The 13,366-nt window shown below is 31.4% G+C and overlaps 1 protein-coding gene across 4 annotated transcripts; it reads right to left on the bottom strand.

Moving 5' to 3' along the window:
* Window positions 1–757: 757 nt before the first annotated feature.
* Window positions 758–10,911, bottom strand: LOC110655186 (uncharacterized). Of its 4 annotated transcripts, none has more exons than XM_021811394.2 (10): window positions 10,817–10,911; window positions 9,887–10,157; window positions 9,436–9,769; window positions 9,097–9,321; window positions 8,456–8,715; window positions 6,610–6,845; window positions 3,803–3,928; window positions 1,850–2,035; window positions 1,356–1,493; window positions 758–1,273 (listed from the first exon to the last, which is right to left on the bottom strand). In XM_021811394.2, exons 2-10 carry the CDS (start codon window positions 10,068–10,070, stop codon window positions 971–973), a joined length of 1,992 nt encoding a protein of 663 aa, XP_021667086.2. In that variant the 5' UTR covers window positions 10,071–10,157; window positions 10,817–10,911; the 3' UTR covers window positions 758–970. The 4 variants fall into 4 exon arrangements, with proteins under 4 accessions (XP_021667086.2, XP_021667084.2, XP_021667085.2 ...); XM_021811392.2 differs by lacking the exon at window positions 10,817–10,911 and adding an exon at window positions 10,415–10,809; XM_021811393.2 differs by lacking the exon at window positions 10,817–10,911 and adding an exon at window positions 10,624–10,807.
* Window positions 10,912–13,366: the final 2,455 nt, after the last annotated feature.

The following is a 13,366-nucleotide window of genomic DNA, read 5'->3' as shown; positions in this document are numbered from 1 at the left end:
CATTCCATATAAGCATTGCACACACACATTCTACAATTTATACGGAATCATGAAAGATTAATAATTATAAATTAAAATATATAATGAATGATACTCATATAATGATGTATGACTTAATTCTTAAGTGAAATGAATAATATTCTCTTGTTAATTTTCTTTATTCTTTAAAATTACTTATTTGATTCCTTTGCTATGTGTCAAGCCCACAACTCAAAAGAATGGAATAGTTCTCTTTCACCTCAAGCACTTAAACCCAACTAATTTTTAAATTATTCAACTGGGTAGACTTACATCTAAGCAAATATTCAACTCCAATCCCATAAAAAATGCAAATTTTAGAATATGAAAGCATGAATTCTTTTTGAAATATTGAAAATAAACCTCACATAATTATCAATAAGATTACATGTGCATCAAGGATACTAAGTAATTTTTTGAATTTATAAGATAAATCCAACATATATATTTTATACCTGTTAATCATATATCTATCTTATAACATAAGAGATCAGAATTTTATCCTGACAACTCCGTTTTTCCTGTTTAAAAACTAAAATTTTATAAGAACTCAATTTAATTAATTTCTTTTTTTGTAAATTCTCAAGTTTGAAATTAAAGAATTTAATTTCTTAAAAAAAAAAATCATTTTAAAGGAAATGGAAATCTTGCATGATTGTCTGAGAATTCATTTGATTTACATCAAAAGAAGCCTTTTAAGAATGAATTTCTAAAGTACCAAAAAATAAATAAAGGCAGCTTTTGTGTCCTACAAATTTTGTATTGCTTCTATTGCAACCCAATGTTAGACGCATTCCTTAATTTACATCTTGTTAATACATATCTTTTGGCTATAAATGAGAAATCTAAGACTACCCTAGCAACCACCTCCACAGAATTATCACTCAACATCTGACCAAGCTTTTACTCGAGGAAAAAATGCGAAATGAACATAGAAGCTAAAATCGTTGTGTCATGCAGCAGTAGTTCTCTTGTCAGAAAATATTCTTTCCTCCATCCTCACTGCAGATTGATTGCTCTTGCTGCCACTACCCCCGATTTTTCTAGGAATACACCGCTGCATGATGCGGATGGGAATTCCACCCAAGTCAAAGTCTTCCTTCAATGACTTCGTTAAGAACCGGAGATCTGTATCAGAAAGTTGTGTCTTCCCACTTGTGAAGGCAACAAAAGTTGGTGGACGAGCCTTCACCTGGGTGAAGTACTTGATCTTGGGTTGTGCAGCCTGGTCTTTCCAAGAGTGTCTGCTCATAACCTGGGCAAACAGGGAGTTCTATTAACAAATTATACATCCAAGTGGTTGGGAAAGTGGGAATGAGACCATTTAAGCTACCAACCTTGCACAACCATCTGTTCAGCCGAGCTGTGGGTAATCTTAAGCACCATTTTTCATATGTATTGATGACCTGACGCATGACAGCTATCCTGCCTCTGCCCTCTAATGCTGAAATAAATACAACTGGTATTCCTGAAACCTGAATAAAATGCTAAAAATCACTTGATAAATCCAAGAAGACACTCAGGGTCTAGATGTTTCAGGGATGAAAGCAGAATTATTGAAGATATTCTCCATTTTCCTACATTATATTCTCTCACTAGCAATCTTCTTATACCATATCATTCATCCTGGCAAGAAAGTAACTTGAAGCAAATGTTTGTTTATCTAACCAATTAAATCACCTTAATCCGTTATAAGAAATCCTACACTGATGTAATGGCAAGTCAAACAAAAGATCTTTCCTGGGAACTATTGAAAATTGGAACAAGTGTAATAAGAAAATGTGTACACGAGGATCTAAAATATGAAATTAGAATTTGCAGTAGACAAAACCTGCGGTATGACTGTCTGAATTTCTAAAGGAACAGCTTCAATGACCTTCTGATATAACTTTGAATTTTGTTTCCCTCTTAGAAGATCCATCTTGTTCACAATAACAACCAATCCACGTCCTTCTTCCACAGCCCTTCTTGCTATAACCACTTCAGCATGAGTCATACTACGCCTAGCTTTTGCAATCTGGTCACCATATATATAATAATGCAGCAAGAATTAGTATTAGAAAAAGAGACAATATCTCCCACAAATTAAAACACTAAATTTTTTTTAATCTTATAATTTTTATAACTTAGAAATCTGATTCTAAAAATTACTAATATTATAAGTTGTTAGTAGCAAAAATTGCAAATTCATTAAATTCCCTAGTGTAATTAAACTATCATAATTTATGTATTATTATTATTATTATACAATGTATGTAAAATCAAATTGGATTATTTCATTTTGATTATTAGTTTGTAAAGGCATTAGTGGCATGGTTTCACTTATCTTTATTATATGCCAATGCTACATGAACATACATTTCTATCTTTTGTTGGGTGTTTGGAGTTCCAACAAAAAATTCTCATGACTTTTCCGCTATTTGGAAAGTAATTGGTGACAATTTTGTGATATATTATTTTTGTACACACCTTTTTTCAATTTTATTAATTTTTCTTTATCTTTTTTTTTTAATTTTTATTAGTTATTTTTCTTGGTCAATATGTCAATTAATATGAAAGAAAAATACCAAATTAATTACCCCAATAGATTCATTTCAAGAAAATAAAGAAAGAATTAAGTATTAAAATCATGGTATTTCAAAATTGTTGCGTAAAATCTTATACCAATGATAAAGCAGAAAATTAATTTTGATGGATAATGAGATAAGAAATAAATAACAAAGTATACTCAACTCAACTCAACTAATCCTTTATCCAAAAAATTTGGGGTCGGTTATATGGATTCTCTTTCTCTACTCTAAACGATTTTGGGTTAAATCCTCGTAAATGTGTAATGCTTCTAGATCATATTGTACTACTCTCCTCCAAGTCAGTTTAGGTCTACCCCTTCTTTTCTTTCTATCCTCTAACCTAATGTGCTCTACTTGTCTAACTGGAGCCTCCGTATGTCTACGCTTCACATGACCAAACCACCTCAATCTCCCTTCTCTCAACTTATCCTCAATCGGCACCACTCCTACCTTTTCTTTAATACTCTCATTATGAACTTTATCTAGTCTAGTATAGCCACTCATCCACCTTAACATTCTTATCTCCGCAACTCTTATCTTAAATACATACGACTACTTTAGTACCCAACACTCACTACCATACAACATGATCAGTCGTATGGCTGTACGGTATAATTTTAAATTTAAAACTTTTTCATAATTATATTTTACTAACATTTGGTTATATTCTTTAGGGAACCAAAATATTAGTTGTAATGTTTACTACTACAATGGAAATTTAAAAATCTTTTTGAAAGAGGGAAGGCCTATAACGTTATTAATAGTACTTGTAGATTATTTGATACTAAATATATTAACATGTATGAAAAGTTTGTGTTAATACTCACACAATATATAATTGTCAAATAAGATGGAATTATCATATCTTGAGAAATTTTATCTTAGAATTTTACAACATTTGAAGATGTGGAAAATTTTGCTAATAACAATAAAATAGTAGATATGAAAAGTTGAAAACACTTCAAGTATCTATTATTATATTACACTAATTAAATTCTAATATTAATTATTATAAAAATTGTACTATTTTATTTTAAGTAATTAGATTTAATATTCAATTCTTATATGCATATATATAAAAAAATAAAAAGAAAAAACAAATACATGGTATAAACTATTCAATGCATGTGTAACATAAGTGCTTCAAAGTCTAGTAATAAAAAAAAAAATTTTAAAAACAAAAAAGCCATAAAAGACAACAAAATATAATATACCTCTTCTGCATCAAGTACCAAAGCAACTACATGAGCCCTCATCAGATTCTTTCTTGATTGCACTATGCTCAATGATGATGGTCCTTTATCCTGACCTGTCCTGTGCAACCAACCTGCAGTGTCAACCTGAATAAAAATTATACTGGATGAATAATCAACTTAGACTTATGATCAAGGTAAAAGCATAATAAATTAGAGCCAAGATAGTGCTTCATTTGGTATTGCTGTATCTAGAGCCAAATTGTTAATGTATTCCACTTGATTATTACTGAATCATTGTATGACGAATTCAGTGTTATTAAAGGCGAGCCAGGCGCCCAGGCGAGGCGCCAGGCGACGCGAGGCGCCCCTCTGTCGCCTCGACTGGAACGCCTGGCTGGGCTTTGGAGAGGCGACGCCTCAGGCCGGCGAGGCGAGAGGCGACGCCTCATCAAAGCACCTATAAGTTTTTTTTTTTTTTTTATGAAAAAACTAATAAACCTACCGCAAAAGAGACGCACCGTAAAGACAGCAGCCCCGCTCTCTTCCTCGACCTCACGCTCATGACAGAGACAAAACAGGACCAACAGGTACGCCCTCTCTCTCTCTCTCTCTCTCTCTTATCTTCTTCTTCTTCTTCTTCTTCTTTCCTCTCCGATCTCTCTCTCCCACGTCGCCTTCTTCTTCTTTCCTCTCTCCAGTCTCTCTCTCTCACGTCGTCTTCTTCTTCTTTCCTCTCTCCGATCTCTCTCTCGCACGTCTTTTTCTTCTTGGCTTTCTCCCTCTCCACTTATTCTGCTTTCCCTGCTGTTGCGTAGACCACCTGTTTTGTTTTTTTTTTTTTCTTTTTTCTTTTTTTTTTTTCCCTCTCTTCTCCTTCTTCTTTCAGCAGTCCCTTTTTATTTTATTTTTTTCCCCTCTCCTCCTTATTATTAATTAGTTATTATTTATTTATTTATTTATTTATTTATTTATTATTCTTATTAATTAATTATTTAAATTTTATGGGTATTGCTAAATTAATTATTTTACTTTGTATTCTTGTTTAATTGGTTGATTAATTAACATGAGTATTGTTGATTTGTTGGTAATTAATTTAATTTTTATTTGTTATTCTTGTTAATTTGATTAGTTTTACTTTTTACCTTATTAATTAGACATTAGTTGTTAATTAATTATTTATTTTATATAGGTATTATTAATTTATTAGTAATTTGATTTTTTTACTTTTTATTATTGTTAATTAATTATTTAATTTATATGGGTATTATTAATTTGTTATTAATTAGTTTACCTTTTACTTGTTATTCTTATTAATTAGTTTTAGTTTGATTAATTTTACTTTTTTCTTATTAATTAGATATTAGTTGTTTATTTTATATGAGTATTATTAATTTATTGTTAATTTGATTATTTTCTTTTTGTTCTTAGTAAGTAATTGTGTAATTTATATGGACACTATTAATTTGTTGTTAATTAATTTACTTTTTACTTCTTATTATTGTTATTTTTTTTTCTTTTTAATATGATTGTTTACTTATCAAGATGAATATATATATATATATATATATATATATATATATATATATATATATATATATAATTTAAGCAATTAATGTTATGGCGCCTTACTTCAAAAAGGCCCTCGCCTCGCCTCTCGCCTCTCGCCTAAGGCCATAGAGTACTCTATCGCCTTAGTGTCGCCTTTCGCCTTAATAACACTGGACGAATTCCAAAATTAGAAGCACACATTCATGTCAATTTTAGCTTTTAAAGCACAAGTCCTAACTAGAGACATGGGAATTTCAAACAGATCCATAACGTGCAAACCACAGTTTGATTAAATCAATTTCTGCAATAAAAGTACTATATTTGAAAGTACAGAAGGGGCAAATTTAAGCAAATTGCAGTCCACTAAATGCCCAAAAATTCAAAACACAAATGTCGACTGATGAGACTTTAAAGAATTTACAAACTGAAACAAACTCTTTTTTCTCATCCCAATCCTATAATAGCATGGAAAGCCATCCACCAGAGAACAACCAAAATGTCAATGAACCAAACAAGGCATCATGCATCTCCTTGTTTCAGCAAACTGTATGCTTTTGCACTAAACCTCCCTGGCCCCTAACAATTTTGATTAAGTCCTATGGTAACCTAACGCCCTACCATTTTTCACTCATAAAACTGTTTTCCTTCCTTTTTCTTGTCTCTCTCTCTCTCTCTCTCTCTCTCTCTCTCTCTCCCCCTTCTCCTCCCTTCTTCTTTTCTCCCTCTCTTGTCAGATCTTCTTCCATCCACTTTTTGTATCTTTACCTTAGGAGAAAATTCTAAAAACTAGACAAAGATGTGCAAACTTCACATATGCATCATTTTAGATGAAGATCCCATCGACTATGCTATTCAGCTAGCTACTTCGTTGGTTCCAAGCATATCTATCACCCTCCTCTAGCCAAAAGGAGGAAGAAATTGGTAAGATCAATTGCAACTTTGTGACACCATTAAATAATGACAGATGGCATAGGAAGTGGATTTTTCCATTCAAACTAATTTCCATGCTCATATTGGTAGTATTTGAGTCATATTTTTCATTAGTTAGTGGATGCACAATGCATTGTCATATTAGAAGTGTGAGGTGTAAAATCAATAAGATAGGAAATTGAGGGTTTAAATTGGAATTTAGACAAAATTTGGAGGGGTTCACATGCAAGCTTAAAGTTAAACCACATATTAGAACAATGGAAAGCAGATGCACTTTGAATGTGCATAATTTACTAATGCAATGAGTCATGAAAGATATGAAACAACAAACAAATTTCTACGCTCACCAGATATATGGTTCTCCCTTGAAAATGGAAATGAGCTCTAATAGAATCTCTGGTCAAACCAACCTCTGGACCCACCAGCACACGTTCTTCTTGTAACAAAGTATTCAGCAAGGTTGACTTTCCAACATTGGGCCGTCCAACAATAGCTAACTGCAGTGGCAACTTAGACAACTCTTCAACCTCACCATGGTTGTCATCATGGCTATCACAATTGCTATTTGGTTGATTACAATTACCTAGGATTAGTCAAAATGCTGAGAAGGGTTAAAAGAAGAATAGAAAGAATAACAAGTACTTGGTCTATCAACAAAGCCACTTACTGAGATCAAAATGCTGTCAGTCAAACTGAAAGCAACTATCCAGAGAAGTGATCAAAGCCCCTTCTTGCCAAAATGCGGTCTAAGACCACTCCAGATCCTAAATTTTATTCACAGGACCATATTTCGTGCACCCAAAATTTGCAATGGCTATGTAGCGTATGAAATTAATAATTGATAATTCAATCTCATTACTGTGTAGTTGTTTAGACAAATTCCATGGAAGATGTAAAAAGAACAAAGAGAAAATTCAGTAAACACCTTTCTCTTTCTCTTAGGCTTCACTCAATTGAGTGCAAGAGGCTTAGCAAAAGACATTTTGCTAAGAACTACTCACATCTGTATTAAAGCCAAAGAAGAGAACCCAAGCCCATATATTAGGATTATTTACTCACAAAAAATGAAAAACAACAAAGAAGTGCAGCTCTATATACAAGATGCCTCCAAATTCCCACGAACATGAGAATTAACAGTTTCCCCGTTTCCCAAATTCTTAATTTCTTATCAAATTCAAGGAACTCATAGCAACATCAAATACTCCCTCCATCCCAAAAAAGTTCACACTTTTCATTTTTCACACAGTTTAAGAAAACATAATTATTATCATGTCAACTTACATTTTGCATTCCATTCTTCCTTTTATACCCCCCTCATTACCTCTTAGAAAAATTGGCATCTTTCCCTTTATTTAGAGTTATCTGCCTTAAAAATATAAAAAATTACATTTAATCTCCCATTTTACTCTGAAGTTCATTATTCAAATTGAAGAATTAACGAGTTAAAATAGGAAAACCAAATCCAAGAATTATAGACTTTGTGATAATGGCTTGTATTTTTTGACATCCCAAAAAGGAATAGAGGACAATCATTTTGGGACAAGGGAGCAAATTTTTTAGCATGTACATGACTAATCAAAATTGAATTGATTAAATAGAGAAATGAGAACATCACTCTATTATACTTGCCCCACTAGAGAAATTCATTTACAAAGCAACCCCACACATGAGACAATGCACCTCTAATTCTATGTAATTAAATATAACTTGTCCAACTTACATGGGCTCTTGAATGCATGTGAAAAATTCAAACACTCCTCACAAAAGCCATGCCAATTCATGCATATTTTTTTTATAAAAGTTATGCAAATTACTCATCACAACATAAATATTCAATTTGAAAAGAAAAATTAGAAACCACATTAGATCAAAATGTAATCAAGAAAAAGAAAACACGTAACAATCACAACCCAATTTGTTCAAGGAATTTGCAGAGATAGAGAGAGTATTTTGTGTTTCTGCATTTTTTTTTTCCCTTTTCTGCAATTTAGAGAGAGATTGGGAGAGCACCATTTGCATAACTGAACTACACAATCACATTCAGTATTTCTGCCATATTCAACAGTTACTGGGATCAAAGCCACATGGGTAAAGTTGACCCATCAAGGGTGCCTTCCTGAACCATTTTCACATGTGTGTATGTGTGTGTGTTATTTTCAACGAAAAACAAAATCAAAGCAAAGGATTTCTTACTGTTCAGGACTTTGAGCATATAATCCTCAAGCAAAGGCCGAAGAGAATCATAAAGTGCTGTCATACCCAGCCCTGTCTCAGCAGATATGGCAATAGGATCTCCAAATCCTAGCATACGTGCTTCATCAGCAGCATCAGTAATAGAACCAGTACCATCACAAAGTGATTCAGATTTATTCATTGCAACTATAGGAGTGAATCCAGGTGCATTTCTTCTCAACCACTTTCCAACCTCCAAATCCAAAGGGTGTAGTCCAGCTCTGGTGAAGATATCAAACCAAGAAATGTTAATCGAGCGCATCCCAAAGTATCAAGTCAAGTAGCAGTGCTTGACACACCATTGCTTGTTTTATTCTAAAGGAAATATCCATAAAATGCTCCATCTTCAATAAAAATACACATTCTTGATATACGCAGCATGTTAGTATAGAAACTTCCTAGTCATACACAAACCTACAAAGAAAAAAGAAATTAAAAACAAAGTACTGTGCAAATTAACAAATCATAATTGTGGACTATATGCCTTCTTTTGCAATTATGCATACACTCTTGGCATTGTTGTCCTTATTAATAAACTTTCCTGGCCTGTTAAAACATCTTATCATATTTAAGTGAACTCAGAACATGAGATATACACTGACCTCACATCTATCAGGAGTACTACAAATTGAATCTTTGCTAGCACATTTGCAGTCATGTTCGTCGTTCTCTGAAGGATAGACCCTGAAGTTGCTTCTGTTTCAACGCCAGCTGAGTCCAAAACTCGAAACCTCAGATCACCCAATTTAGCAATTCCTTCTCTTATGTCTCGAGTAACATGATCATCTGGTGTATTGTACACAAGAGCCTCCCTCCTTCGAATCAACCTGCAAGTAGCCCCGAATAAATAAATAAATGAAGAATTTTTATTATGAGATTCCATTGCGTTAAGATAATGAAGACTGTTCTACTTCTAGATATACACAAATGATGAAGCTAACCGGTTGAACAGGGCTGATTTTCCCACATTTGGACGCCCGACAATAATGACAGTTGGAAGCAAATTAATGTCAACTTTGGTAAAGTCAATTGGTTTTTCATACACGACCTTTTCTTTCTTTGTAATACCAATATCCCCAGAATCTAGATCAGCCTGCTGCAAATCACTACATATTACATCATCATCCAAACCAGAATCCAAATCTGACATTTCATTTCGAGCTGCTGAACAAAATGCCAAACGAAGCTGCCATCTTGCAATTAACTGACAAAAGTTCCTGCTTGGTGGGACAATTCTATCGTCTTTTATAGCACTAGCATTATTTAGCAGCGATCCTGTGAAGGTAATACATGTTTGATGAGTTGAAAATTGGCCAAATTTTCTTAGCAACATACTAATCACAAACACAAAGTAGTGATTAAAGCATCGACAAATTATGTTAAAATGCTTACTTAAGGGAGTGTTGAACTGAGCAGACAATTTCAATGAATTTACAGGGTTACACTCCCTGTGGAATGTTGGGATAGAGTAATTTACTCTCTTCGACAGTGAGCAGCCAATGTTGCTTTTGCATAAGATTCCTGCACAAAAATGCCTCTTTTGGGCTGAAAGAGATCGAACCCACAAGTGAGACATGTAGCAGAAGTACAGCCACCACCCAGCAAACTCTTTCCAATCACAAGGGTATGTAATAAGCAATTCTTTGAACCGCTACATGTTCAACTACAGTGAAAATGATCAATAAAATGAGATGAGAAAAAAGTAAAAGTAAAATAAAATGGAAATAATAACCACAAGGAAAGATGACAAAATCATCTTTTCCTGGTTTTTTCCCCTCGTTCAGAAATGGCATACTTATCTAATTTAAGAAAACAATAACAAAAGACAGGGAATTAAATCCTGCTATAAGCCTAAGGAAGAACCTAGCACCAAAAACATCAGTGAATTCCTAGAGCAACCTTCAGAATGTAGACTCATACCGATAACATTGGAAGGCAATAAAAGTAAGAGAAGCAACTATCTCATGTAAGGGTTCAAAATGTCCAAAAAGAACACCAAGAAAAAGGAAAGGCTTCTTGTTAGGGTAGGTTCTCTAACTTTTAAATGGTTGAGGAATTTTATCAAACAGTTGGTGACGGTGAAAAACAAAGGGTGAAATAATGCATTTATAACAAGAAAAAAGATTTACTGAATTGGAAGAAACAGAGCAAGAGCTGAAAACCAGTAACATGGTAGCATATGGTTATGGCAATAAAGCTCACAGGGACGCTAAGTAAGCTGTAAAAGCAAACATGGTGGTAGTGGGTTGGATACCTACGGCCACAGGGGCGTTTTATTCATTATAGAAGAGATCCCAGGAAGGAAGGAAGAAAACTACTTACTAGCATCACTCGCTCATCGCATCATGCCAACCGGGTCGACCTGAATGGTTTTGGACTGATTTCGGTTCAGACTTTCAATTTTTATTTAAAACTTTAATTTTAAAGGCAATTAATTTAAAAATAAATTTGATGAAATTTCTTTATTTAATTATGATAAATGATTTTTCCAATTTTATTAATTTTCTTCATATTAATTATTGCACTTCTCATTATTTTATATTAATTTTCTTTTTCTAATTATATCAATTATATCAAATTTCTTTTTTTATTTGTATCGATTATGTTAATTTTTCTAATTTTATTAATTTTTTAATTAAATTGCCATTATAATTAATTAAAAAAAAAATTTTTTTCTTAATCTGACTTAATCCAACGATTGAAGTTTAAGATTTTTAAACTAAAGTAAGTGAGGCTCATACTCATATACTCATTTTTCAAATAAAATATAAATTCTAAAATTCAATTTAATCCTTGAAGTTGTTGGTCATGTTCAATGTTATCAAAGTTGAGCCTTGTAATCTAATCAACCCATTAAATATATAAAATATTTTTTGTTTATAAAAATTGGAATTTAAAAAAAAAATTAACCATTTAGAAAAATAAATCTTTTGTTCTAATAAAATTTTAAAAAACTGGGGAGAAATTATCAGAGAAAGATGAACATGTTTCTTCTTCTCCAAGCTTTTAAGAAATCCAAAAATTCCTTCTCCAAGTCTTTTGTTTCACTGGAAAATTAGGGACTTATTTAGTAATGAAAAATAAAAATTATTTTGAGAAAAACTAGAAAAAAAAAAGTGTTTGGTATTTAATTATCAAAATTTCCTTAATTAGAAAAAGTTTCAGAAACTATTTATAATTATAAGTTTTTTAATAATAAATTAAAATTAAATAATAAAAGTAAAATGCGCGGCAAAATTCAGAGCAGACTTTAATTAGACCAACAAAGCTGCTGAGTAAAGCGGTGCATCCTAATAATTTGAGTGTACGTCTTAACTGCGTATATGTTGCTGTGTCTGGCCCTCTTTTAGTTTTTCTGTTGGGACTTTTATCGAACACATTGCATTGTTACTGAAATGATTGCTAAAATGTGAATTCTTGAAAGTGGGAAAAGTTTTTTGTACCAACAAACTCCTCTCATAAAAGGAAATGGAAATCGAGTACTGGTTTTTTGTACAATAAATGCAGTAGTTGCTGAATCTTGCAATTTCAAATGTTAACTCTGTGAGAACAAATAAATGCTAATACCCTTTATACTATAGATGATCGTTGAGAATAAGAAAGGTAACTGGGCTCTGAAGAGAGATATCCGCAAAATGCTGGTAAAAGAGGGTGATTGCTGCTCCATGAATGGGGAATTGTGGATTGCCTTTAGAGCATAAGAATTCAAAGAAGGGAAATTTAGCAGGAGATTAGAGAAACTGAATATATATATAACAAATTAAAAAAAAAAAAAAAAAAAAAAAGAAACACACATCAAAACACAGTAAAGGAAAAAGAAAAAAACAAAGATGATGAAAAACAGGAGGACTTCAGACAGTTCTATTACAGACGACGACGACGGCAAATTGGCAGAGCAAATAGATTAATTAATTAATTATATTATATATATATATATATATATATATATATATAACAAATTAAAAAAAAAATTCTAATTTGATTTGGTTGTGGGTTTTTGAGTTTTGTTATTTTTTTAATTTAAACTTGATTTTCAAGTTATTTGATATGATTTTGACATTAATTTAAACTTAATAATTATTAATCAATAAAATTAAATAATTTATATATATAAAATTACATATAATTTATAAATTTTCTATAAAAATAAATTAATTTAAAAATTAATAAAGTAATTTAATTCGATTCAATTTACTGATTTTTTTTTCAAAATTAAATCAAACTGAAATAATTAAAATTTTTAAAATGTAAAACTAAATTGATTCAAATTATCTTAAAATATAAATTAAATTATCAAATTAATACCTTTTTATTTAATTTTATTCGATTCAAATTAAATAGTGCTCACTAATAACAATAATAATAACAATAATGAAAGACATATTTTATTTTTTTTAATTAATTACTAAATATAATTTATAAATTATAATATTTTTATAAAAGAATAAATTATATAAAAATAAAATAAATATATAAAAATTCTAAATCATACCAAACCATTAATTTTGAAAAGCTATTAAAATCATTATTTTTTAGAAATAAATCTTTTCACAAATAAAAGGTAATATAGTGTAAGTGACGGCGGCAAAGAAGAGCACAAAGCCGAAAGATTTGCTAAATCAAAAAGAGGTGATGAGGAGAGAACGCATGAAAATGGCGATGAGAAAGGGATAGAGATAAGGCATAAAGGCAAGGCTGCAAACTCTTTTTTGTATATATTGTAATAAAATTATTATATTATTTAAAAATAATATATTTTTATGCAACTCATTAACATATAGTTTGATATTAATTTTAAAAAATTAATTGAGCTATAAAATTATTTAACTTAAAATTCAAATACACCTTATACTTATTAGTAAGTTCAATTTA

This window comes from Hevea brasiliensis, chromosome 13, assembly GCF_030052815.1.
Source record: "Hevea brasiliensis isolate MT/VB/25A 57/8 chromosome 13, ASM3005281v1, whole genome shotgun sequence".
In the NCBI taxonomy this organism is placed as follows: Eukaryota; Viridiplantae; Streptophyta; class Magnoliopsida; order Malpighiales; family Euphorbiaceae; genus Hevea; species Hevea brasiliensis.
The sequence above is the reverse complement of the archived record's forward strand: the minus strand, read 5'-3'. Positions and strand labels throughout refer to the sequence as shown.

Bases quoted from the DNA above. Each gene is read 5' to 3' on its own strand.
- LOC110655186 (XM_021811394.2), bottom strand. From the start codon at position 10,070: ATGTCTCACTTGTGGGTTCGATCTCTTTCAGCCCAAAAGAGGCATTTT. The intron at 6,846-8,455 runs GTAAGAAATCCT...GACTAATCCTAG, and splicing joins TATGCTCAAAGTCCTGAACA to GTAATTGTAATCAACCAAAT. The intron at 2,036-3,802 runs GTATATTATATT...TATGGTGACCAG, and splicing joins TGGTACTTGATGCAGAAGAG to ATTGCAAAAGCTAGGCGTAG.